The sequence below is a fragment of the Astatotilapia calliptera genome, chromosome 7, assembly GCF_900246225.1.
Source record: "Astatotilapia calliptera chromosome 7, fAstCal1.2, whole genome shotgun sequence".
In the NCBI taxonomy this organism is placed as follows: Eukaryota; Metazoa; Chordata; class Actinopteri; order Cichliformes; family Cichlidae; genus Astatotilapia; species Astatotilapia calliptera.
In genome coordinates this window covers 56,847,535-56,873,500 of record NC_039308.1, presented here as the reverse complement: position 1 = coordinate 56,873,500, position 25,966 = coordinate 56,847,535, and the positions used below count along the sequence as shown (strand labels likewise).

The following is a 25,966-nucleotide window of genomic DNA, read 5'->3' as shown; positions in this document are numbered from 1 at the left end:
CAAAACATCTGGAATTCCATGCTTAACCTGTCCGACTGGAGTCTGCCGATTATTTACCCTTTGATATCTGTATTTAGTTTCATTCGGCGTATTTTGCAGAGAAATCAAAGGTGGTCAGGTAGACATGGAGCATTTCACAGGCACAGAGAGAACTGGAGCGCAGCTGATGTTAAACATGCAGAATAGCGCCATCTCGCTGTTGCAAGCAGATACTCCTTCACATTTCCCCCCTTTTCCGCGGAGACCCTCGGTGAAGGTTTGTCCCCTCATAAGGTTGACCGATTTCTGTGTGCATAGCCAGCTATGACAACAGCCTGCATGCTGCTGTCTTTTGGCGGCCACCAGTTATACTGTTATCGCTGTTCATTAGTGCAGGGGGTCCCGGAGCGCATCCCGGGACCAGCGGGGGTCACCGAAGGAGGGGGTGAAGTCGTCCTCAGCAATCTGAGAAGTGCTGTCATTTCACTGTAATCTAATTCAACAAAAAATGATCACAGTCCGACATATACACTGGTTCCCAAACTGGGGTCCCGTGAGCTATACTGGTTCGCCGAGGGAGATAAAATGGGGTCCTCGGAAATCAGAGAAATAATTTAATTCCTCTCGTGATTCACGTTCAGCTTCTAGTTGCACATTTACAGGATGTATGTATACATCCTGCGTGGATGTTGATCCTGGATTTCAGCTTCCCTGCTGCTATCTGCTAGTCTGCAGCACATGGAGACTGTGTTAAAAAAAAAAAAAATCCTATCAAGCCTCAGAAAATGTCAGACGTGGGTCCCCGTGACAACATCTTATCAAGCGGGGATCCGGGGGCTGTAAGTCGTAACTGCGTCTGGTGTTCGTGACACGAAAAGGTGTGGGAGCCCATGAATTGGTAGCGAAAGAGCCCGAAGAGAAGACTTGTTCACACACGCGCAGTGTTTATGTCGCAATATTGTTTGGGTGAGCTGAGAATAAAGAGAATGCTACTTTAAAAAGTTAAGGTAAAAAGAGGCGACTTTAAATTTAAGCGCAACAGCTTTGAAAATATAGGATGATTTAAAAAAAAAAAAAAAAAAAGGGAATAGGAAGGAGTCACAAATCCTTAAGGATTTCTTGAGGATCTGAGAAACCATCGGTACGTGGACGTAAACATAACATCGTTTATTTGTTTGTTTATTTATTTAACCATTCACTTTAATTTTATTTTGTTTCTATATTCATGTTTTTTAAGAAACACTTGAATAAGAAAGAATCCGATATCTGCCGCTATTATGGCCTACAGGTCAAATAAATGCCGCGGGAGACTCAGTCTAATATACGAGTAGATGTTTGGCCGTTTAGAGCTTGGTGTTTAATTTTATTATTTTTTATTTGTATTTTTTATGTTGTTTTTTTTTTAAAACACGAGTTGAAATACGCAAAGTCCGTCCTACAGAAACACTTTAAACGACCGCTTTCCCGTGGCTGTTTACAGAGAGGGACAGAGCAACATATAGCCTGGACGATGAAAGAAATGTCATAAAGTAAAATAAAAGAATAATAGAAAATGTTAGCAGTCCCTGTTTTAGGTTAAATGGGTACAAAAAAGTCGAATTCACGTTCTTGAAGCTGAAGTTCTCGAGGATTTCCACAGCAGAGGTGAGTCTACAAATTTACATTTTTGGAGGATTTTTGTTTGGCTTATTTTTTTTCACCTGTGGAATTTGTGAACGTGTAGGCTGCTGATCACTGTGTTGGTGGTGGAAATGGTGATGATAATAACAGTGATAATGATGACGATGATGAAGATGAAGGCTGGACAAGAGATAACGCCCAGGGTGTGAGATTTATTGTTAAAGCACCTTCAGTCTACCACCAGCATCGACCAGAATTACGCCAAATTAATTTCACAGTTTGAGAGAGCTTTGCCAAGTGCGCGTTTGAAGTTTCGGCAAACACACGCACCCACACACAGAGGGATAGACGCTCACTCATAGACGCTCACTCTCTCTCTCTCTCTCACACACACACACACACACACACACACACACACACACACACACACACACACACACACACACACACACACACACACACACACACACACAGTTCCGTGGTGAGGGAGGTTTACAGGGAGGAAAACAGAAAACATCCCCATAACCGACGGGTAAGACAGGCAGAGCTGCGTGTGGAGTGACACGAGCGAGGCATGGCAGGCCTGTCCGTCAAATTAATGCAGAATTGATTAAACATTTAGCTTCTATCTGAGCAATTTATGCAAAATTTTACGTCCAGCGTCTTCCATACACGCTAATCACTGCGGCAGGTATCGCCATCCTCCTCCTCATCATCGTCTTTTGGCTTAAGTCGGACACCACTGTTTGCGCAATAGTGCGATTTAAGTCAACAAACCTGGTTAACTGACATCGCCAATTACGCAGGCCTAATCAGCCACTTTGTAGTTACACGCACAAGCACGCGCACCTCCAAGGACCTCCAAAACGCACGCACGGGAACCCCCAGGTTAACGTGTGGGCTGTAGGCACATTCAGGGTCCCGCGCCAAACGATTTCAGAGTGAAGAGTGTGTAACATTAATACTGCGACCCCTGGAAGACTGACAACCGCTGCGGTGCACCTAATGGGAATCTTAATAAAGTATCTATGTACCCCGAGTAACAAATCAATGCAAGATGTAGGCCTATATCGATCAATACCTATGAAGTACTCATGATGAAGTAATGCGTTAGGGTTTGGGGAGGCTGAGGGGGGCTGTCTAATATCCAGCAGAGTGTTTGCGGTCTCTTCAAATCATCCCTCTGGCTCACCGCTCTTCTAAGTCCTCCCCTCTGTGTGTGATCGTCTATATTAAGACAAATTACAACGTGCGCTTTAAAAAGGTGCCGGTCTCCCCGCTTTGTAGTTTCGGGCGCACAGTAGTGTGACAGAAACCCAGCAGCATGCTCCTCTTAAAAAAGAACGAAAAGTTTTGTTCTCTCTCGGCCGTAAATACATTTTAATATTGTAAACGGTCTTCATGCTAAACTCGGTGGCCAAATATCAGTTTGCATTCTGATCCATTTGGCACGTAAATATTCAAACTACCGCAGGGAATGTTTCGCTGGCACCGAGATGGACTAGCTGTGAGCGTGTTTGGGCTAAAAGAAAACTCAAATAGCCTTCTCGAAACGGGCATAAATTCAGCACGGGGTATATTCATACTCCTGGACTACATCAGCTGCAATTGTCTTTACCTCCCCTATTTAACGGCCACAAAGCGCTGCACCCCTTTTGAAAGTCTAGCAGTGTTTTCTCCCCCCCTTCCCTTTCCCCCCCCCCCCTTTCTTTTTTTTCAAGTGAACTTTGTCTTGGTAGTGTTGCCTGGCCCTTCTTTCTGCACGTCCCCTTCTCTCTCTCCTTTCGGTCCGAACACTTATGAAAACTTCATGAAAGGAACCGCTCTGTTTAAGTTAAGCGGAACAAAACTCAGTACTATCGATTAATATCGGCGTAAATATAAAAACGGCGTGCTGCAAACAAATCTTCATAAAAGTAAATAAACCCAGGAGGTCTACAGTTGTGCGGGAAATATGTTCTACATGTTCTATAACATGTTCTATAGATGCTAAATAACCAGGAACAAAATTCGCTGATGTAGTCAACAGCAGAACGCGGTTCTTTATAGGCGTAAATTACAGTCGTGGGTCTCACGAATTTCCAAAAAGAAAAAAAAAGGCTTATCCCCCAACTATGACATTTTACCTTCGCCCCCCCCCCCCCAAATAGTTTGTGTGTGTGCCTGCTCATGCGCTCAGGATCATGTGAATTTGGACTCTCCGGCAAAGAGATGCCCAGTGGCCGTATACTATCTGCTCCATTCACACAGACTGACGCAGTGGGATACAGAGTGGATGACAGGTGCTTAAAACACACATTACTTGTAAAGTTACAGCCTAATAGCAGCCGGCAGCTGCTGTCATGGACGCGCGAGGAGGCGCCTGCATGTGCAGCGCCGACCGCCTTTCCGTTTGTGTTAAAGTGAGCCGAGGTCTCCGAGGTCTTGGGAAGCTACAGTTCCAGGGACAGCGGGTAGATGGCACAATTTTCTTACATTTATGGACAGAGTGCAGGGAAGGCGTTTGCTTTAAGGAGAAGTGAAAGGCAATTTATTTTAATGGCGAAAGACAAAGTGGAGAAATGATCGCAAAATAAAACATTTAAAATAAAGAAAACTGCTACAGAATGGGAAAAAACAGTCTTGCATCTGCTGATTGAGCTTTCATCACCACTTTATAGTCAATGTGTAATATTAATAATAACATTAATAATATTAATAGTAATAATAATATTAATTATTTTTTCCTCTGTCTTCAAAGCCCGTGCGTTAACATATGAGGCAGGTGCCCCAAGCTGCTAAGCCTTTGACTTGTAGGCTACATTGTAAATGAGCTGCGGTGCCTGAAACTATATGGAATAAAGCGCATGCAGTATGGGATAATTTGTCATAGTGATAGTGCCAAGGTACAAATAATGTGCATATGTGCATTTGTGGCTTAACTGCGCAGACATGTACTTGTGTGCTGTCGTGTGAAGTAGACAGCGGAAGAGCAAGGGAATGCAAACCATATCCTTATCTTATTAAACAAATAGCGCCACTAATAGCCCGTGAGCCCTAAATAAGTTCTAAGCTTCTGTGTGTAAAACCCCAACAAACTAACCGAGCATTAAAGACTCTGTATACATGCCACAGCCTCGTAGCATCGTCAGCAGGCTGCAGGATTTTTCTTTAAACTTTTGCTTATAGGCAAAACCAGCTCGCGTGTCAAACAGTTGGCACGTCACGCAGACGTAAATAAAAGTGACGTCGCAGCAAGTTACACCTTGTTGGTTTTTTCCCCTGCATAATGCTAATAAATGGACAGAAGTAGAAATTATGGAGTCCAATAGATCCAATATGTCATGAAAAAAAAATTCTGTCACCTCAAATCAATCCGGTCAGTGTCGAAATCCAACCGGTCAAGACCCACTCGAAAGCTTTACTTTGACATACGTGGGTGAATTCTGCATCCCTCAAAGTGTTCACCCCCTGCTAACACTGTGAATGGTAAAAGTTTTTTTTCTTTTTTTTTTGAGTGGCCGGGGTTGCTCTACTTTAAACACTCTGTCCAATTAACTGATGATCGCGTGTAGCGAGATGTCCACCTTTAATTATCAATATGGGCTTAGTTTGGCCCCAGTGTAGGCTATACCTCAGGGACAGCTTGGTTGGACAAACAGGGGAAGCACCACTGTATGGATAAATAGCGCTTTCAGCAAGAAGCCAGTGATAAAAGACCATCAGCGCCACATTATAATCATCATTTTCTTCATTATCAACAGCAACACAACCACACAGGCGCACTCACAGATACACACCAGCAGCAGCGGCAGGGAAAAAAATGCGGTGAAGTTGGCTTTCATACCGATCCTGATAAAGCTTCTGCACAACAAGGCTAATTCTACTTCAGATTTAACTTCCAACTAAGCCAATACTAATAATAATTATAGGGCAAACAGTTTTAGCGTCAGAGTAGAGTGCGTGTAAATAGCTGGCACTGTAAACCTTTACATCCACTTCTCGAGTTTCTCACACACATAACAGCAACGATAACGATGATGTGCATTATGCCGCCTATAGTTCAGGAAGTTCTGGTAGTGTTGATGAAGCCCGGTGAATCGGTTGGAAGTAAAAATAAAAAGCAGAGCATAACAACCTAAACCACTGCCAGCGATAGAGAGCAATTCTATATTCATGAAATCATTCAAAGCGGTTTCCCTTTCAATACGATTTATCTTATTTTGATACTATGCATAATGTACAGGCTCCTATATAAATTCCGCCCATTAATATTTATGCGAGCGTACAAAGGTGAAACTTTATTCCGCAGATAAAGCGGTGGGAAGGCAGGGTTTGGTATTTCCTGCACTATGGTCGCAGTCCCGTGTGAGGGCGGGCTACTGTTATGAAATGTTATTATCTGTTGAGGCACTGCGCCTTATTACAAGTGGTATTCCATTTCTGGGCTTTAACAGACAGCAACCTTGAATCCATCATTTCCCAAACAGTTTGGTAATTTAGAGATCAGGATTTAGGAAGTATAACCTTATAGGGAAATTAAAAAAAAAAAAAAAAAAGGGGGGGGGGGGGGTTAAGGTACTGAGCGGGCCTGTTGCCGGATTGATTAATTATTTTGTAATTCATTAATCACTTTCAAAGGGCAAAAGGGCAACATCCTGCTACAGCAAATTGACTCCAGTCACCCCCCCCCTCCCTTCCCCGTCCACCAGCACCAGCACCACCTTCAACCGACCACACACACCCCCCGCGCACGCGCGCGCGCACGCACACCCATACAAGGACAAGTTCACACATAAAGTTTGGGAAGTTAAAAAAAGAAACCATGAAAAACTGGTGTTTTCAAATTCATAAATTATAATTTAATACCAAGAACAAATTTACAGCAGAATGCTTGTTTACAATAAGCTAACACAAACAAACAAGAATTGTGTTCAACTATAAACTTTCACACACACTCACATATATCACTTGCAATTAATAATAATAATAATAATAATAATGATAAAAAAAAGTATCTATACGTTATCAATACCCTGCAGTCATATATTTTTATATATTTATATAAAAACGTGGGTCAGTTTAAACTGTTCATAATTACAATCATGTATCATTCTCTGGTCCATATGTGGCTCCGAACAGCCAAAGATCAGTGTTCAATCAGTGATCCCTTTTAATTCAACCACAACATGGTGTTTTTTTTGTGTTTTTTTTGTATGTGTGTGTTGAAGAAAAGCCTCAAAACAAGGACAAAATTGCTAGCTTCCAAACGCACACACACGCGCACGCACGCACACACACGTTCTCGCACACGCGCATGCACACCACGGCACCTGTCAGAGACCAAAAGGAGCCATAACACTAAAGTTAAAATATCAGCTCCTTTTTTTTTTTTTTTTTTTTTTTTTTTTAGGTTTTTTCTAAATTTTTTTGTCCCCAAACCTGCTCACCCTGTTTAAGTCTGTAGCCTAATAATGAACGTCGTTTCTTTTCTTTTTCTTTTTCTGTTGCTTTAAATACAAGGGCTAGTGTACTGAATGCACAGATTATATCTATACAGTCCAAAAAAAGAGTGAAAGAAAGAGAGAAAAAACATTTACATTTATATATCAAAGGTAAAATAGGTTAGCGACCTGTGGCCATGCATTCACAGTCTAAATATACATGAAAAAGAAAACATTTGTAGTAATATGTATATACATTAAAAACATAACCTTCAGTGCTACTAGCTAAGTCTGCCACTCAATTTTGAAGACGTTGTATTACCGAGAAGGAAAAAAAAATGGCAACCACAGATTTTTCTTAATCACATATACTTTGTATGAAGGAAAAAACTTGTTGAAATGAATTGACCTATATTTACAAGAATACTGCCTCTAATCAGTTTTTTCAAGTGAAATACATGACTGGAGTTTCATATCTAATTGTGTCGTCCCCCCCCCAAAAAAAAAAAAATGTTGTAGGCCTACTTTAACATCGTTTTGATAAGAAATCACACCATGCTTGTCAGGCACTTAATGCTTGAAGTGAATAAAGGGTGACATTTCAGGGACGCTGTAATAATACTGCTATTAAACACTACTCTGGCTAGGCTTCAAACTTTTATGACCCTTGACCTCTCCAACTTTTTTTTTCTTCAAGCAAGCCAACTATGCTTTCAGTACAGTTTTCAGCTTCTGCAAAAGCTCTTAAATGCGCATGTACTGCATTTAGAGCAACCTATTTTACATACCTTTTATAACAGCAGGTCTAGGCAACTTCTAAAAATTTCCTTTTTAAGAAAAAATATTATTATTATTGTATCCAATTGGGGAACTGAAGCCAAATATTCAGAGCTGGATGAAACTGGGAAGATTATTCGCCAAATAATTAAAATCGTGTAAAGCCCTCATGTCTGTCAGCGTCAAACTAATTAATTTAAAAATTTAAGAGAGCTTATGCAGCTTTAGTTAAAAGCAGGAGTGGAAAACAAAAGTGGATCCTGTAACTTCATAGTAATAAAGAGCGAAGTGTTTCCGCTGGGTCATAAAGTTTAACATGAACTCCAAAAAAGAAAAAGAAGAAGAAAAAAAACTCCCTTTTGTCCAGATTGGTCATCCTAACAACATAAGTGCGTTTGCAGCATTAAGCCTAGATCATAAGTCTATTTTCCTATTGCTGTGGTTTTAATTCTTTTTAGAACTTTTTTTTTCTTTTTTTTCATTATTTCACCTTTTTCAAAATAAACCATTGTCTTAGAAAATAACACCACCTGTACTACAGAAATCACATAGGCCGGTTTGGAACCAGAAAGGAGGAACAAAGAAAGTACAAAACACAGCTATACATGGACACAGGACAAGTCATCTGAGAAAAGAAAATTCACGTTTCGTATTTTCCCTTTCTCCAGTTTCTCTTTTAACCCAAATTTTCATTTTTAAATGCACTTAATACTTCAAATTTCCTCACACGGATCAACAGAATCCCCTTTCCCTTTTTTTCCCTCATTTTCTTCTTTCATTAAAAAAAAGGATCGAAGCAGGTTGTTCTGCATGAACACTGGGAGCATGTATCTGCCATTTTGAAAGTTCAATGGATGTCTCAATTTTTTTTTTTTTTTTTTTTTGAGTAGGGGGGGAATTCACAGTCATTTACGTCAATGTCTTTCTTCATGAAAGCCAGCCCCGTGTAACAGCCGGGTTTTTTTTTTTATTCCTTCCACAAAAGCAGCTATAATCATTGTAGTCTCGCAGCCCCCCAACCCTACCTTTTGTTTGTTCGTCGCCTTCTTGGTTTACTGAATTGGCATGTAAGGCCAGTTAAAACTGCTCCCCGAAAGCAACATATCCCTGATGAGAGTTTCAATGGGGGTTTTACCTACCAATCGGACGAAAAATAATTGTTCTATGACCGAGGAAGAGACTGTGCGGAGGGAAGGCAAGCGGAGTAACAACTTCCCAAACCGTGTTGGCTGGTTGGGATACTGGCTCCGGACATATTCCTCCAGGGCGCACTGGGACTTCTCCTGCAAACTTTCCACATGGGCCACATCTGAGAGGCCACAAGCATCTGAGAGGGGGAAAAACAAATAAACATTAATAAAGTGTAACCTAAAGTGTTTCTCTCACTAGGAGCTTTTTCCCACTGTGGTGATACACTACAGCGAAAATTGATAGCCTGTCACATAAAAAATAAAAATAAAAAATCAATTATTTGCAGAATTAAAATCTCAACATTACATGTAAAAGTGTAGCTGAATGGTCTCAAGGCTTGATTTAATAAATATCGATTTAAAAAAAATAATAACAAATTATTATATGACAATAATACAATAACCATAGCATTACGCTAAACAAATAATGTAAGGCACCATTAACCAAAATACGCTTCCACATGCATGCCAGTTTATTTTGTTTAAACTATTTACTTTGATTTTTATTTTCTTATCTGCGTGTGTGTTTAATTTATGAAAAAGGGGATGGGGGGGGGGGGGGGGGGGACTTGCCATCTTACAGGGGCAGATAAAAATGAGAGCCTTGCTTCCCTCGTCATATTAATTCTGTGTTTCTCCTTTCGTCGCTATTATTATCTATATTTTCCCCGATAAAGCCATTTAAAAGTGAACTAAATAATTAAGCATATTCATAGTTAAAGACTGTGTTTCAGATGGGCCTGTGTCTTTCACAGTCAGAGGCAGTGCGAGGTAGAGAGGGGTGGGGGTGAGGGAGGAGAGAGGGAAAGACAGGGAGACCTACTGACCTTTAGTGAGCAGAGATTTAGCTCGAGAGAAAAAAAAAAGGGCCAATAGCCTACGGAGCTGCCGTCATACTATACCATCGGAGACGCAGAATCACTATCTATGCTGCTGCATGTGGGCGGCAGCTGATGATGTGCCAAAAACGCTTGTACGCACATTGGGTAAGTTTGTAAAGTTGATGCATGACAACAACCAAACCGCCAAAGTAGCAAAGGCGTGTCACTCAGGCTACAACACACAGCTCACGTTCAAGCCTCCGGGACTCAGGTATGGAGGAGACAAATTAAGCCATCGTGGATGTATAAAGCCTTGACAGTAAAATTCAATGACATGAACTATGATTTTATTTCAGAAAGGGCTAACTAACCAGCCACCATGAGCTCACTTGAAGATTGCCACAGCTAAATGAAATAAAAAGACTGATGGCTTGCAGGTATGGTATCATTTCAAAGACATGCATTCAGTCGTCGGTGAAACCTTGTAAATCTCTTCCCTACGTGTTTTTTTTTTATTTTTATTTTTTCTTCTTCTCCTTTAACGGTGTAGTTAATGTAACAAAATAGCCGGGAAGTTTGGGTTATGTTTAGGTCATGACCCAGTTCTCGAGCGAGTCCAGAGACGCCCTGAATCTTAGGCGGAGAGAATATTTCTGCAAATAAAAATTAAAGCCGCCCCTCTTGTCACTGCGCAATATTACACAATGCTGTTAGACTCTCTCATTTTTGCAAATATAGGGGTGTCCGTGTTTTTTATGTATTTATTTATTTATTTATGTATTTTTTTATGGTAGCACATGTATGCCACCTAAATGACAAGGAAGCGTTGAAACCTGGGCAGTGCTTTTACTGTGTGCAAATGGGACATTAGGCTTGTCTTTCTTTTTCTATTCCCATCCCCCTCGTAGCCTGACATCATTTATATCTGTCATTTCCTACAAACAAGACGTGGGGTATACACACAATGATAAATGGCCGAAAAGCCCAAGTGTAGAAATTCATCTGCAGGCTATTTGAGTCTCCAAAAGAGTTCTAATATCTCGATTTTATGATGCCTGAAGCAATTATTGCGGAGTTATCAGTTTTATTTAACTCGAGCTTAATTTGCGGTGGGTTTTGTGTGTGTGTGTATGTGTGTGTGTGGGCATACTTTGCTCTGCTTTGTTGTTCATTTAAACCAAGATAGATCTGGTGTGGTCATTCCACCATTTTCATTTTATCCTTGCGCATGTGACTGATAAATCAGTTGATCAATCGAGTGATTTTATAATTGAGTAGCCTAGGGTCTGTCTGAAAGCCCTTGGCCATGAAGGCAGCATAGTTGAACGTTTAAGAACAGCGTTCATCTAATACAAGCAACAGCCTCTGGCCAGTGCTGATATATTTAGGTCAGCGTTGATTTAGCTGATGTCAGTGTGCAGGTTAGTGACATTCACACACACTGAACTTGAGTGAGCAGTCTATTGTCTTACCTGTGGTGAAGAGCACAATTGCCTTTAAGCAGCTATATTCAGCAGAGTCAACGTGCAAAGCTTTGAGCTTTTCCACTTGTTCTTGGAAGATCCTAATGTGGTCCATAAAGGCCACCACTCTGTCCGCAGACATGGGGGAGGCGTGAAGGCCAGCCGCCGCTAGGAGAGGAGCCACATGCAGGGGCATGGAGCACTGCGCGGCGTTGAGCACAAATAACTCACTCCACGTCAACCTCAGCAGAGCCACCTGGTCTGTGATCTGAAGGTCTGGAAAGAAGGGAATATTCCTGGCCCACTCCACGGCACTGAAGAGCATCCTGGCTGCTAGTTCACAAATGTTCTCGATACCCATTATGTTGTTGGGTTGCATGCACTGACTGCCATACCGGGACGTCGGGTAGGGCTCCGCTCTCAACAGAAGAGAGATATATCCGGATAAGTAGGAATGGCAGTGGAGTGGGTCTCCATTTGTCAAGGCGAACTGACCGTGGTGTGGCTGTGTGGGTGGCACCCGTCCCCTTTGCACGGCTGCAGTAAAAAGAGAAACTACAGATATTGAAGCCTGAATTCTACAAATGATCACAGACATTCTGAGCATTAAGGGTGGCTGTTAAACAGTACAGTATTTTAAAGTGCAGAAAACTGAAATCTGAACGCCAAGCTGTAAATGTTTACTAGCCTGTGCAGGATCAAAACACACACACGCACGCACGCGCGCGCACACACACACACGCACACACACATATTATTACCCGAGTTTAAAAAGAGATAAGACACAGTGCCTTGATAATAAAGAGGCTGTAGTGTGAGAAACCGTACACTGAATATACATATATATATATAAATTTAAAAAACAAACAAACGGGGATGCGCTTTAAACACAATTAAGACAAGCCTCGCACATGTCTAGCTTTAAATTGTTGTTATTCAGCAACAGCAACATGAGCTGGCTGTGAAGGAACACAAAGAGGGCAAGGGAGACCTTGCATGTTTAACCCTTAACCTACTTAGCAATTCATCTCGTTTTACCCCATACACGAAGGCCTATTTTAGACTAAAATTCAGATAATTTCTCCGGGTTAGACGGAGCACGATCGTTCTTTTTTTAAACGCACAGTGTCACGCTAATGTCCAGCTTAAGACACAGAGAACAAGGCAAGCGGCAAGATGTGGAGATGTAGCCAGAACACGCTATCTCTTAATTCGCCACTCGCCATAATAGCGCAGAGGGCTATTGTATCATAAATTCAACACAGATGTATCTCTACGGCAGTCACGGTATCACATTATATTCGGCAGCTTCAGTTTGGCCACGGGTGGGCTCGTATTTGTCAAATGCAGAGCTATAACGCACTGGCGCTAGACACTGTAATGCATGGCTAAAAGGAACATCCGGAGAGCCCCGTCTCGACCACAGGCAGAGAGCGGCTCCATTGCGTGCTCCAGCCACACAGCCTTGGAGGGAATAGTCGGGAAAGGAAACATGCTGTGGGAGCGACATGATATGGTTCGATGTCTAAAACCTACAAACGCACAAACACACACATGGATAAGAGAACAAAAAATCCCAATACCTTCCCGTCTCATGCCGACTTTAAGGCATTTTTTGAGGCGGCAGTACTGACACTGATTGCGGTGGTGTTGGTCGATTGGACAATTCCTGTTGGCACGGCATGTGTAAGTGAGGTTCCGTCGTACGCTCCGTTTGAAGAAGCTCTTGCACCCCTCGCAAGTAAACTGGCCATAGTGTTTGCCACTAGATTTATCCCCACAGACCACGCATTCAATGTGCTGTGGCTGTTTCTCCGACTGCTGCGACGTCTGGTTCGTCGGCGTGGACTGTGTGTTGTTCGGGGGTCCTTGGACCGGAGTCTGAGGGGTCGGAGGGGCGACCTGAGAGGCTGTCAAATTCAACTGGCCTGCTTGAGGTGTGGGAAGAGATAGTCCTCCTTGGGTTTGCGAGGAAAGGGTGCCTTGGGTGTCAGCCACATCGTCCTGGGAGCCTCTCCACACTACCATTGCCATATCTATCAGTCAACGTAAAGAAACTTTTTGTCTGCCGTTTTGGTGTCGCGGTGAATAATGTCTCAAGGAAACGCGGTAAACTGTGATTAACAGTCGGACACACAAAATGCCAGATCTAGCCTACGCTGAATCCAGTCTGAATCTCCCGAAAACTGTCGATTTATTGCTGATGGAGACGTTGCCGAAGCACGTTTTCAAAACTGATGCGATGGCGAGCTGAGTCGCTGCCTTGCGCTTAAAGGCCAAGTCCAGGGGCGCTTACAGTCAGCCATCCAGTACACCCATCAATGGGAAAAGGTGGGTTAAATATTCAAAAATAACCAACCGAGGTAGCATGGGCTAGTCAGTGGATGATGGAGCAGGTTGATAAGACCGTGCTCGCAGCAGCATAAAACAATTAGTGAGCACACTGTAGCAGCTACTATCAAGTTCCAGCACAAGTCTTGGAGAAAATCACCAACTGGGTAAAAAAACAGAAAAGAAAAAAACTGCGTCTTCTTCCTTTTCTCCTTGTGAGGTAGCGCCAGCAAGCGCGCAGCTGAAGCCAATGTTTTGAGAGCTTGGAATATGAAGACAACTCTTCCCCAAAAAAGCGAAAGCACTAAAACAAAAAACATAAAAAAACAAGGATCACAACCTACAAACCTCCTCCGTGCACTGAAAAATAATAGGAAAAAGGAGAAGAGAATCAAAGTGATCAAATATGTTAAAAAGGCGGAGGTTAGGAAGTGATTTGCGATTGGTAGGAGCCGGGCTGGCAGAATGCTTTCTCTCTGATCAGCTCACTGAGCTCTCTATATAGTGAACTTTGACACGACTGCTGCAACTTAGCACACGTTACCATGGAGATCTGCTGCCATATAAGGAAGGAGAGTGTGTTTGACTGGTCAGAGCTCAGGGACCTCCCCCTGAACCCCATTGGCTAGTCGGCACTTGTGCTACTTGGTACCTTGCCAGAGCCAGCATGGAGGTCGAGAGGGCCGCTTGGTCCTAAAAAGAGACGTTTTTCGGAGAGAGTATTCACTGATAAGTCACTCAAATCACCCAGACTATAAGGTATACTCACATGCAGCCTGGTAAAGCTTTAGCAATTTCAAGTGGGGAAAAAAGGAAAATATCAATAATTCAATGCAGTGCATCATGTCGCGCTACAGTATATCCGGTAACCCTATAACAAGCTGAAATATAAAAGAAGATAGGATTTTTTTCTCTTTTCTTTATTTTCTTATCCCTGAGACACAGATGCACCTTCTTGGCATGACCTGTGTTCATTACAGTCTTGATCCTTTAGGTATGTGGATATAAAGACAGACTCCACTGCTGAATGAATGAAAAAACAACACACAAAAGAAACAAAAAAAAGGCTGTGTGATGGGCTACGTTAATTTAAGACTGGTGATGCTGTTACCTAGACCAAATAACATGTTTATTATTATTGATAATAAATGCATATAAAAAAATCAAAACAAGTGTAGGCTTCGATTTGTCTTTCCATGCACACTGTAAAACCAGACACTGAATAAGGTCGCTCCCCATTTAAAGAAGAAGAGAAGAAAACGCCACCTGGATTTCTTTATTTCTCATTTTAAACAAACCTCTATATTTCTACGAGGCTAATAGTACATATTAGTGCTTTCCAATCGTACCAGGTGCTACACATCACAATCCACATGTCTCGTGAAATTGTCGCTATCGCCTGGTGAAATCATCCCACAGCTCGCCGTTGCCTAACAAAAAAATCCCGCAAGCCACAAATATTAATCATCTGCATGGTCAGGAGGTCCAAAAGCATGATTTCTCCAAAGACAGTTTTGTCTGTATATGTGGTCAGAGCTTGAGACGACTACAGCTTTAAATGCGGAGCACAATTAAAATGTCACTCGAGGTCAAAGGCCATGCCCTTCACTTTAAGGCTAGGGTGAAAGCAGAGTCCCCGTATTGACACACCACACAAAAACGATACCTTAATACTTGTCGGATTTTTGCTCACTAAAATAAATAAAATAAAAACATCTTATTTTAATGACGATAAGAAACAAAGTAAACGATGCTGTGTTTGTAACAAGGGGGAGAATGGCTGTGCCCACATGGTTAATAATAATAATAATAATAATATATTATATTGATATTTGTGTGTATTTGAACGGGGCTGATTTACTTTCACCGTGGCCTGAGGCTATCAAACTTGAACTGCAGGTAAAACTTTACAGAGCCCTCCAGATGAACCTACAGCCCGGTCACTGTGTTAGCCTGTAGAGAGAGCAGCAGCATGCATGCATTGTCCCAGGATCTATTACAGTATATGGGTGCCCCCTAGCGTATGAATTCTTTTTGCTTCAAATAAGATTCAATTTAGAGGAGCCGTCGGACACGGAAACCGATTCAGTCTGCTCTCTCGCATCGACCAAACTAACGAGCACCATTTTAAACTGATGACTGTTTGTTTAAATTCTGTTTTACATGACTTGGACGGCAAACCTTTGAGAGTTGCCAAAGTTGGATTTACTTTTTGCCACTTCAGGCAGTCCCAGCGGTGGTATATAGACCAATTGTGTCTTTATTCTAGAACAAATTAGCCGATTATATTTTGTCTGCATTACTATTTTGTCGGTTTTGTTTACAGATCCCGTGAACATGGAAAGTCTGTAAATAAAATACCCCGCAAGGTACTGGCTTATCGAGGACCCAGTTTTGCTTCAAATGGTAAGTATGCGATTTGTATGCTTTATTATGATAAATCAGCAATGTTGCAATGCTTTATCCTTCTGCTCACAATTAAATCTCATATTAAATAGGCTCATCTCTTCAAATAAAAGACGTGTGCTGCAGACGGAGCATAACGTAGACTACATATATACGATGCTTCTACAATGCGCACTGACTACGGACGACTCCGTCAGTCATCTCTGCCTATTATCGCAGCGTTAATTTATATGACGAATCGCATCAAGCCCAACTAGTTTGCAAACACCCATTCATAAAGTTACCCGATAGTGATAGTGAGGCAGGAGGCTGTATTCTTATAGTAACAAACCTACCAAATGCATATGTTGCTGATTCGTCCGTAGCGGGATGCATCTTCTCTCTTATTCAGAATATATTTAGTCTTCTCTTTTTCGACACAGTGCTCAGACTGAAGCTGGCAAAGCTTCCTCTCCAACAGACGGGATCAGACACAAAAAGCACGCTGTTTATTGGAAAATTGCAATGTCTGATCATGCAAAAACTTTGGAGAGCCAAAACAAACAACTGATTCACGTCATGTGTTGTTAGGCGAGAGACTGGAAATATAAGTTGACGTGTCGTCCGAGCAGAATATCATTTGATTGCCTCTGGAAATGATAAGTAAGCTTTACAGCAGGCAGAGAGAGAGAGAGAGAGAGATCCTGTGCGCCTTTTTCTCTCCTACAGTAATATGGCCAAAACGCGCTCGTACGCGGCTGCTTTGTGTGGGCTATTGAGGCGAGAGGGAGGGGGTGAAGTCAGAACAGACACCTGTCTTTAAGTATGGCGAGCAATCTTTATGAGATTTTGCATATTAGGAAATATATGGAGAAAGCAAGCCAAGACGCAATATCAGCCAAGCTATTATTAAACACGTAAAAATTAATTTAGCATAAATAATTTAATAAATGCTCTAACTTTATCCTACAAAATGCTAATACATGAGTTATTATTATTATTATTATTATTATTATTATTATTATTATTATTATTATTATTAAGAAATATCAGTAATGACATAAGAGGGTAATTAACCTTTTAGCAGATACTCCTTTAGCATGTATGCATCAGGCAGATAGTAGGAAAGCCTATATATAAATTATGACTGCCCAATGAACCACGCGTAAATATGCACAGAAATTTGCGCACTATTTTCTTAACGCATAAACGTTCCCACAGCAGCACAACTGCTTAACTATTAGACCCCCCACTTCAAAACTCTTGTCCTGCAGTTTTTCTTAATTCGCGGATTTAAAAGTTTCCTGTGTGATTTGTACTGGTTCTCCTTTTCAAGCAGAGGATAAAAGCAGTGTATGCTCAGCAAGCCTGCATGCACATAACAATTGCGCTGCCCAACGGGATCAGTATCGATTAAGAGGAGACAGAGGATGTCGCCTGCACTAAATATTTACTGATCACAGACAAATAGCTAGATCTTTAACGATTTCCCATGCTCTGACAGGGAGAAAGGACTAAATCACTTTATTATTGTTAGTAAAACAAAGCACAGTCTCTGGAACACGGGACTGGAGATGTGCTGATTGGAATGATTGCAGTTAAATTAATCGATAGCGAGATAGACAATTCTTGAGATTTACGGGCGTGCGAAGGAAAAGCTTTCCCTCCAATATCAGGTTAAACTGGGAAGTGCGCTCCGACGTGATTATATTCTGCAAAACGTTATAGACATATACTAAAAACCGAATGTAGTTAAAAAAAAATTTTTTAATTCCTACAAATATGCTTTTAAAACGCACCAAGATCTAAAAAAAGAAAATTGAACTGCTGACGGCCAAAGAGCTCTCTCACACTTGTGCTAAATGTCAAAAATGAAAAAAAAAAAAAAAGAAGAAGTTGACTTTAATCTTCCTCCACCAAGTCCTTCATGCAGATAGAGGGATACTGACCCGGAGGTCTCCAAGTTCCCGGCCTGATTAACCCTTCCAGACCCAAGCAGGAGCAAAGGTTAACCAGGCTAATCAACTTCAAGAGTCTGATTGAATTAGATGACAGTGTGGAATCAAGACAGAAACTAAACTGTGCCACTTAAAAAACACCCCGAAGAGAGATATTGGTCATATTTTTGCCCACTGACGCAATCTAAATCAAAATATCGTAAATGAAGAAAGAATTTCAGATAACTTATAAGCTGATTATTTTCTAGTTAAAAAGGCAGCACGTCAAAAAAAGATTACAAGCATAACACACACATTAGTATAAAAACAAAACAAAGAGCCAAAAAAACTTAACACCTCCAAATTGTTTCTCCTTCATTTGATTATGGTGGATGTGTCCCATATTTCATGGGACTTTCATCTGTTGCACTGAATATCAATCAGTACCTTTTACCTCCGGTAAAGGTTGACTCTTTGGAATGGTAGGTCTTTGTGATATTATGGGTAGGGGAAAAAGAAACAAACCAAATATTCACATTTTTTATTTTTTTTACCAACATTATTACAGGACCAAAGAACAAAAAGGCAGCATAAGAAAAGTAGCATGATGTAGGGATATTTTAAAGTTTACATTTTTATGATAAATAAACAAACTTAACTTAATTATATCATTAATATAGAATTTGTTTTATTTTATTTTATTTTTTGGCTTTTATCCTGACCAGACGTACACTGTAGTTTATTTTGATATGAATATTTTAATGGTTATATTGCTCTAAACAGGGATTTTGTAAGGTTTAAAGACTACTGTGCTTGTTTTTCTGATGTAAATGTAATTTTAATTTAGTCACAAAAAACAGCATTCCACTACCTCCAGTAACAGCGCTTTATTATAAATGTGGTATGTGTGCAAGCAAGTTGACGGCATACGCGTGCAGGCAGTATAAAAGCATTTAGCTATGTGGAGTGTGAGGAAAAAAGGTGTGTTTTAAAGTGTGTTCGTATAAGCAGCCATGCATGTTTCAATTGAAAACCTTACATAGAGTTCATTCAGCGGCGTGGATCACTTTCTCTCTGTCTGCTTGCCCCAAGGGCCACTATCTAAAAAGGCAATAGATCCCAGATAGCTCACTGTGTTCAATTTGCCAATGACAGATTATAGTGCCAGTTTAAACAGATAGGGATCAATTTGTCTCAATGAATTCTTTAGGCTGACTGCCAGCATGCTCTTAATGTATTTGTAAATGCTTTTGGTTTGAATCATTGCTGTTAGGTTTAAAGTGATCAAAACTGTAGAGAGAGAAAGATGAGTGTTGTAAGCGATGTGTTGTTTTGGCTGCTAAAGACTGCATAGATGGAGCATGCATGATGATTACTTCAGGCAGCAGCATTGTAGCAGCAATGACCAGAGGGTCAATGGTTTAACTCCAAGGACTCGCTGGGAAAGTCTGGGTAGGGGAATTGTGTGATAAGTGCTCTCTAACCCCCAGAAACTGCTGCTGAAGTGCCCATCGGCCAAGCAGATTAAATCCCATCTGTCCCAGTGGAGCTGTACGGTGACCATCAGTACAACAGTGCAGTTGTACCAGGCACTTGTGATATGTGTCTCTTTGAGCCCCTCACTTTTCCTTTTGAAAGAGAAGAGTGGGCAGTCCGCTTGCTTCACACTTTTTTTTTCATGCACTCAGAGAGAAAAAGTTTGGGAGAAGAAAGAAGAGAGAAAGTCGTAGCAGCATTCAGTCTCGAGCCAGACGTGGCTCACATGTGGCCCCAAAGGCAGCAGACAGTGTATTGAATTACTGTAACTCAAGGTGTAATGTGGTAGCAGTGGGGGATATGTAAAAACTACACAAACGGATGTAGTGGAGGCTTACTTCAGCTTCAGCTTACCGTTACAGCTATTCAGTGTTAAAGTGTGTTGTTTCTGTTCTTGAAGGTCATTTACAGTCATTTATAGCTATAACAGCAGCTTACGTTCTCAAGTGATAATCAGCCAGTATTTGATTAACCAATTATTTCAAACTGCTTCTGTTTTAAAAGCCTTGTATCTCCAGTTTAGTGATTTTCGTATATGTTCCTTCCTTCCTGAATAACTTTACTGTTTGTAGCATGAGGTCTCGCATTTGTGAGATCTCGGAAATACACAGTTTTTATGTGATGGTCTACCACGTAAAGTTATGAGATAACCAGTTAAGCATTAATGTTTTATATGTTAGTCAAGAAGTTAATTAAATAGTATTGTGTATAATATCAATTTGCAACATTTACCACTAATAAAGTTTTAAGATATGAGCTGTGTTTTGACTGCTTTTCTCTTTATAGCACCTACTGTATCATACATGTTAAGAATGAGGTTTTCCAGTTTTACTGTGATTGTTTGCCTTAAATGTATAAGCTATCAGTGTCTTGCTCTAGTAATTTGGCAGGATGCTTGGTTTTTTGGTGCTTTTAAGGTGCTAACGATGCTCACTGAAATTAAGATAATAAAGTCCTATTCATTTTATATTTGAATGATATTCCTGTGGCATTAATGTAAAAAACAATTACAATATCCTATACGCATCTCTGGTAATTTAATGATTAGGAGTAAGGTACAAATTAAGGAACGGTTTGATTATCCAACTACAGCTTCTGCAGTTTTACCCTAAGTTTCAAAACTGAGAAGCATTTGTCAGTTTTGAGATTTATGTGACTTACAGGGTTTCAACACAGTCGCACATAAGCTGTAGCTGTGCAATATAACTTGGACCACTTTTGAACACAAGAAATGCAGACTGAGAAATCAATCCAGAGTAAATGTTCTGTCATCAAAATGCACGTCATTGTAAAAGCACTGCAGTCACTGATACTGTAACTATGACCAAAACCAGCAGTCCATGAATATCGACAATTTTAACCACATCTCCACAGACACATATTCAGCATTTGTTACCAAAACATGTTCTATAATAGCAAATATTGCAATGCAATTTTTTTAAAGTCACATTTAATCCACATTTGTTCAGTGGTCTATAAGGGAGGGAATAAACGCAAGATGGAACGTGAGTGGGATCTGGAAAGACCTCCACATCCGTAATGACTCGACATAAGAAGAAGAAAATTTCATGACTTTGAGAGTGAAAGCCATTTGAAACCAAAAATCACGCATTGTTTGTCTCAGTTACTTTATCTTCACACGAGGACATACAGGAGTTACTTTTAGCTTTATTTTAGAACGTGAGCCGCAACACTTACTGAGTTGAATATTAGAGTTGTTTTTCTCACAATAAATTGAGAGGGGAGTTGTAAAAATGTTGTGATAATGTGCAGAGGTTGAAAAAAATAATGTCTTATTGTGATCTGAAATATATGTTGAACAGTGTGTATTTGATATACAAAGTTTTTAGATCAGTGTGTAGCAACTATATTTCGCCACTTCTTATTCGCTAATGTATGAAGGTTAGGATTAGCATTTTGTTATTAATGCAAACTCTTGAACATACTACTAGAAGTCACAAAACACTAAATGAATTCAGTATGTAGTACTTCAAGCTGTGCAGTAGCGGGATGATTGCCCAAAGGTAAAAGTGCATCTTCTAAATGTGAACTGTGAAAATAAACGAGCAAACAACTGTAATGTTAAACAAACTGACTGAAAATAACTATAGAAATAAAAACTCTAAATGCCTGAAGATATCACAAATTCTATTCATGTGTTTTTGTTTTGTTTGTAATTGTCATGAGTAATCTGTCCTTTTGTATGTAAAAGTATAAGAACACGGACAGGAGGTGTAACTATTGTTGCTTTCTGGCATGTTTTAGTGTGACAAAATTAAACACCTGATGCTGACAGCATTGTCTTTGACATCCCTCAGTTATATATTTTTTAAACAAGTAAGATAATTTAATTCATTGTATTTTTTTTAATACCAAGATGGCTTTTGGTTATATCATGGTAACTAGGCTACCCTAATTATCAGACCCTCAAATTAAGCGGCACCACAGACAATGGCGTTGCTTCAGCAACATCCCCCCTAAATTATAATGATTTATGAGAGAATCATTTAGATAACTGCCACTGTGAAACCTTGATTATTTTGTATCCTTAGGCTAAGACAGTCCTGTGTTTCATTATTTTGATTGCATTCAAACAGCATAAGTGCATTTTTATACTTTATATATCCACAGATAGCTTATTTAACAATTTTACATTTTGTAATTTGACAAATTATAAAAAACAACAACTAACCACTACAGATTCATAGTATTAAGACTTTGGTGCATTTTACAGTCTGAAATGTGACTTGTGTTTAATTCAGCAATATTCAACAGGTACAGGAAATAATTATAGAAATAAAACACAGCTCTGAAACCAAGATGCTGGTGAACCAACACAAAACACTTGTGACTTAATCAGCTTTGGTGAATCACAGTCAGAGATGCATCTGTTTGCGGATCAATCGACAGGCGTAACAGAGCTGTAAACAACAATGGTGGCTGCAGAGCGAGTCTGTGCAGCCATAACGTCTGGCACACAGGAACTGGAAAGCAAGAAAGCAAACAGAGAACAAAAATGAACTTATTAGCTAAGTGTAAATACCAAAAAGACGAGAGCTATTGCGTGATCACCACTGTCTTTATACCAAAAACAAATGTTATAAACTGGTGTAATTTCCATGACAACAGCTGGCACAGGAGTGTGTGTCCTCAGGCAAAACAGTAGAAAAAAAAACGAAAAGCGGTGGCCACACATGTCTTGTCGTGTATGTGTGGGGAAGCCTCATCTGGCTTGCAAAGGAGAAGTATCAGCAGGAAAAAAACAACAACACAAATATGTCTTGAAGCCAACAACAAAAACCTTCAGCTGGTGCCCATTAAATTACTAATTGAGTGAAGAAAGGCTCAGGGCAGTCCTGTACTGGTACTGAGGTGGTAACTTAAGTTCATAGTTAGCAGTAGGAAATCATCACAATATTGAGTCGAACCCTTCTTTCTTTTGAATTTACAATTCTGTCATCTCACAGCTTTAAAAATTCATCTCTGAATCCTACGCATTTCTCATGTCACTACAATATTCCAGCTTCTGTGATTTCAAGAGGAATTTCCAAATTTTACTTGGCTTTACCTCATTAGTAAAGCAGATGAAAAGGCCAGGCAACCAAATATAGTTTACCCATATTGTGTAGTTAATGGCAGTCAGCTTGGTACTGTACAGAGGTGCTTTAGCACTGTGCCTAGCAGCAACAATCCTCCTGGCTGTTTGGCCTTGGATAATATAACAACTTACTTTTGAAATAGATTCTTCAATTGAACAAGCTTTTAGTAGCTTTCAATTAACACAATAACTTCTATTCATTTACTTTTTTTGAACAGGTGTGCACTATGAACTATGCTTTTGTATGCTTATTTTTTTAATTCACTGTTTAAAAGATAAAGCCCTAACAAACAGCGGTACATCTCATAGCTACGTGCTCTTTGGCACACACCGCCTCACATATTTACTTGTTTAGTCTCTACAATACAATCAGGTATATTCTGATGCTTCAGTAATTTCCCGTCTCCCATTCACTCTTTTTTTAGCCATAGTGCCATTAACTATAATGGTGTTGGTAATAATCTTTTACACAGAGGATTTTTAGCTTCTCAGACAGACTGCTCTACAGTGTTAACTAATACTAACTCTTGGCTCCGTTTTTGATCCAGATTTCCCCGCATGAATGAAACAGTAGTAAAGCTTAGCTTGTTAAAAAGAGTGTGACTGATCTTTTCCAGGAAACATACAGTAGGGGGACAAATCTGTACAGTCAGGTTGAATAACTGGCATGGCAATGAGCCCACAATGCAAGGATTAGATCCTTTAAAACGAAAACTCTGAAGCAAAATGACATCATCGTGTATATTGGCTGGAATTCGTTTCTCGTATGAGAGAAAGCTACTTTTGGGGGGGTTTGAATAGAAACAACTATAGGCAATTTACACATCAATAAATTTTGCTTTTCTATTTAAAAAAAACTATTTGGGGAAAAATAAATATGCATTTTCACTGTACATACTGTAAGTCTTTTTCTATATATCCCTCATATGTTATTTACACTCTCTGTGCAGATTCTCAGCCAGGATTAAAACTATGGTGTGATATTTGTCACCTTTATCACATGATACACACAATATAAACACCTCGCCTTACTTCTGAACTTGCTCTGCCCGTATTAAACTGCAGTGATAAAACAGTGGTCTACAAGAAAAATGCCAGTTTATTTAAATACCATATTGTTTGCAGCGCAAGGTGAAAATAATACCATAAACTATAAGGTTGCCCATAATAATATGGGTTCACACAGCCAGGCTGCGAGGGGGGGAAAAAAAGAGAAAAAAAAAAGTAAGGCTTGTTTCATCAAGCTAATTGCCTGTTTGTGAGCAAGAGCAAACTTTTCTACCACCACTCTATTATGGAAGCTCTTTCTTAATCATAAATAGAGCCCTTGTATCCCAGAGGGACTTGCTATTCTAATTTACAATTGAACTAAAGACCAAAGCTATCAATCTTTCACAGACACTTTATTTCTGCCCCCCTTTCTCTCTTGTAATTGTGGTGACATAACCATAAACAACAGAGAAAATGCTGCTGTGACTGATCTGTGGAAACGACAGCATTAACACACGAGTTGCACATAAGCACAGCCACTCACCACATGCATGGTTTTGAGCGCACACACCAAGGTGCAGTCAGCAGTTAGTGCATGCAGTGGATAGCGACGCACACTTTCAGAACCTCCCACTGGCTCGTGGAGATCAAACTGGCCTGGATGGGGAAATTTGGATATGTTAAACAAAGCCTTGATACCACTTTATAACAAGGAAATCTTGATACATTTTTTATTGTAATTAAAGAAATTATTTAATTTGCAACTGCTTATAAAGTTATATTATTGGTAATTTATCATTGCGAGGCTGTGAAAAATCATGCTTTCCAGTATTTACACAATTTATAAAACAATACTATTATTGGTGAGGTCCCTGAGAAGCTATAAAAGTCTAAAGATGCTAATTATACTATATCATTATAGCCACATTCTTACATTTCTTACAACCCCAAACTGTTAAAGCTGTTTATAAACTCACTGTGTCCAGCAAACATTCTTTTCCCCAGCCTGACAACCCAAACACTGCTCTCATTGTCTTACAGCAGACATTATTAAATGAATTATTAAACAACATTGAGAAAACAATTAGCCACAATTTCTAAACACGTTATATAAGGTTCCTTATCAGAAATGGACGCCGAGGTGTAACATATCATGTTAAATACATGATTTAAATGTAGTGTGGGCAAGTGTGGGCTGTGGTGAAGGCAACAAAGGAAACTCGATATTATAGCTTTACATCTACAACAAAAGCACAAGAAGTTCTCATGCTGTCATCGTGCTAGTGTAGCGTCTCGGACACATTCCTGCTGACAGTGGCAATGCAGTGTCACCACCGCCGCACCGTGTCCCGTGATGCCTTTAATGATGAGTCTTTTCATTAATGAGTTAATACAAAAACTCTCAATGTCATCAGTAAAGATAAGAGGGAAGAAAGCGCTGCATTGTACACATAATGACAGGCTCCCTGCCTGCCCCTGAGATGTCACGGGTCAGCCATGTTAAGAATGTGTGTGCCCAATCATCCACTGATCTTTATCTGGTGGGCCTGCAGCTAACCATGACATGGGCCCAATCAGGGGTGCTGATGAATGGACAAAGAGACCCTTGAATTGTTGAAGCTGCCACATGACTGCTTCTCTACTAAATCACGATGACATTAGCAATCAATATAGCAATTACTGAACAAGATATTAAACATGTTCTTTAAAGCAATGATCTATACAAACTATACTGTACACTTTAAGAAGTTTTAAAGTTTTGTGTAAATTACAACATTTTTGGCATATGCTTTGGTAATCTGCAAGTTCATATACTGGCACCCGGGTTCAAAATGACAGATTTAAAGGCAGAAAAAAAGCAAAACACCACAAATAACTGATCCAACTTTGGGATTACACCGTTCCTCTTAACACAG

The 25,966-nt window shown here is 40.2% G+C and overlaps 1 protein-coding gene and 1 long non-coding RNA gene across 4 annotated transcripts; one reads left to right on the top strand and one right to left on the bottom strand.

The window, feature by feature from the left end:
• Nucleotides 1-7,502: 7,502 nt before the first annotated feature.
• On the bottom strand, nucleotides 7,503-19,622 carry nr2f2 (nuclear receptor subfamily 2, group F, member 2). 3 transcript variants are annotated; one of them, XM_026176004.1, is made up of 3 exons: nucleotides 12,857-14,154; nucleotides 11,283-11,828; nucleotides 7,503-9,126 (listed from the first exon to the last, which is right to left on the bottom strand). In XM_026176004.1, exons 1-3 carry the CDS (start codon nucleotides 13,305-13,307, stop codon nucleotides 8,852-8,854), a joined length of 1,272 nt encoding a protein of 423 aa, XP_026031789.1. In that variant the 5' UTR covers nucleotides 13,308-14,154; the 3' UTR covers nucleotides 7,503-8,851. The 3 variants fall into 3 exon arrangements, with proteins under 3 accessions (XP_026031789.1, XP_026031790.1, XP_026031791.1); XM_026176005.1 differs by having other exon boundaries at nucleotides 11,283-11,810; nucleotides 12,857-14,153; XM_026176006.1 differs by lacking the exon at nucleotides 12,857-14,154 and adding an exon at nucleotides 16,346-19,622 and having other exon boundaries at nucleotides 8,634-9,126; nucleotides 11,283-11,810.
• Nucleotides 15,381-20,437, top strand: LOC113026830 (uncharacterized). The gene is made up of 2 exons (XR_003272957.1): nucleotides 15,381-16,010; nucleotides 19,615-20,437. It is a non-coding gene; the product is annotated as an uncharacterized LOC113026830 (long non-coding RNA).
• Nucleotides 20,438-25,966: the final 5,529 nt, after the last annotated feature.